General features: G+C 63.1%; 1 protein-coding gene across 2 annotated transcripts in view; it reads left to right on the top strand.

Annotated features, from left to right (window-relative positions):
• The first annotated feature begins 568 nt into the window (after window positions 1-568).
• The window catches only part of ANKS1B (ankyrin repeat and sterile alpha motif domain containing 1B), a 1164394-nt gene continuing 1163950 nt past the window's right edge, over window positions 569-1012 (top strand). For both annotated transcript variants that reach the window (XM_010831582.1, XM_010831580.1), the window contains exon 1: window positions 569-752. In XM_010831582.1, coding sequence (XP_010829884.1) covers window positions 619-752 — 134 coding nt within the window. In that variant the 5' untranslated portion in view covers window positions 569-618. The remainder of the gene's footprint in view (window positions 753-1012) is intronic.

Here is a 1012-nt window from a genome sequence, read left to right as displayed (position 1 = left end):
CGCGCCCGCCGCAGCTCAGCCGCACCGCGCGGCCTCGGCGCGGGCCGCGGCCGCCGGAGCCGTAGCCGCCGCGCTCCTCTCCGCCGCGGGCCAGGGCCCGCGGACGCCGCCTCCTTAACCGCCGAGCGGGCCAGGCGCAAAAGCTGAGGAGAACCCGGCCGGGGCGCGAGGGTGCGCGGGCCGCAGCCGCCACGGGCGTTCGCGGCGCTCGCGCTCAGGCGAGGACGGTCTCCGTCTCCTCCTCCTCCGACCTCCTCACTCCTCAGCATCCTCCTCCCGCTTCTCAAAAAGCATCCCCCGGTCCCACCCCCTGACCACCCCACCCGCGGGAAGGAGGCCTCGGGAATTAAGGGGAGTGGCTGTGGGGGCGCGTCGCGGCTCCCAGCTCAGCCAGACCCTGTTCCAAGACATGGTCTGGTCCTCGTTGTAAAAGCTGCGCCCCGAAGAGGAGCGGAGAGTAGTGTTCCCGGCTGGGGGCTGCAGGGCTCTCTAGGGGCTGGAGCTCTGGCATTATCTTAGGGTGGGGCGGAGAGGGCTCTGGATTTGTGGGGAGTGGGGGTGGGCGGGGAGGAGGACCCGAAGAGGGAAAGGACTCTGAGAGGGAGTCGTTGAGAGACTATGGGGAAGGACCAGGAGCTCTTGGAAGCTGCTCGCACTGGAAATGTGGCTCTGGTGGAGAAACTCCTGTCTGGCAGGAAAGGAGGGATCCTGGGCGGTGGATCCGGACCCCTGCCCCTGTCTAGTCTGCTAAGGTAAGGACCGGAACCGGCTCCGCGTTTGCACACCTCGCTATGCATTGTGATGAATACGTCCTTCCTCCTCACGGTTATTGCACCTGGTGGCTGCCAGCGATTCATTCTTAAATTAGGTGGGAAAACAGAATGTGTATATGGAGAGGAGGCATGAACCTCCCTGTCAGATAGATGCCTCAGATTCTTTGAGTAATTTTAAAATAGCCTTCCTTCAATGCGTCAGTAGCTACTTTTCTGTGAGCTGTGGTGCAGAACTTGTA

Source organism: Bison bison, unplaced genomic scaffold (genome assembly GCF_000754665.1).
Source record: "Bison bison bison isolate TAMUID 2011002044 unplaced genomic scaffold, Bison_UMD1.0 scf7180017864529, whole genome shotgun sequence".
NCBI classification, from domain to species: Eukaryota; Metazoa; Chordata; class Mammalia; order Artiodactyla; family Bovidae; genus Bison; species Bison bison.
The sequence above is the reverse complement of the archived record's forward strand: the minus strand, read 5'-3'. Positions and strand labels throughout refer to the sequence as shown.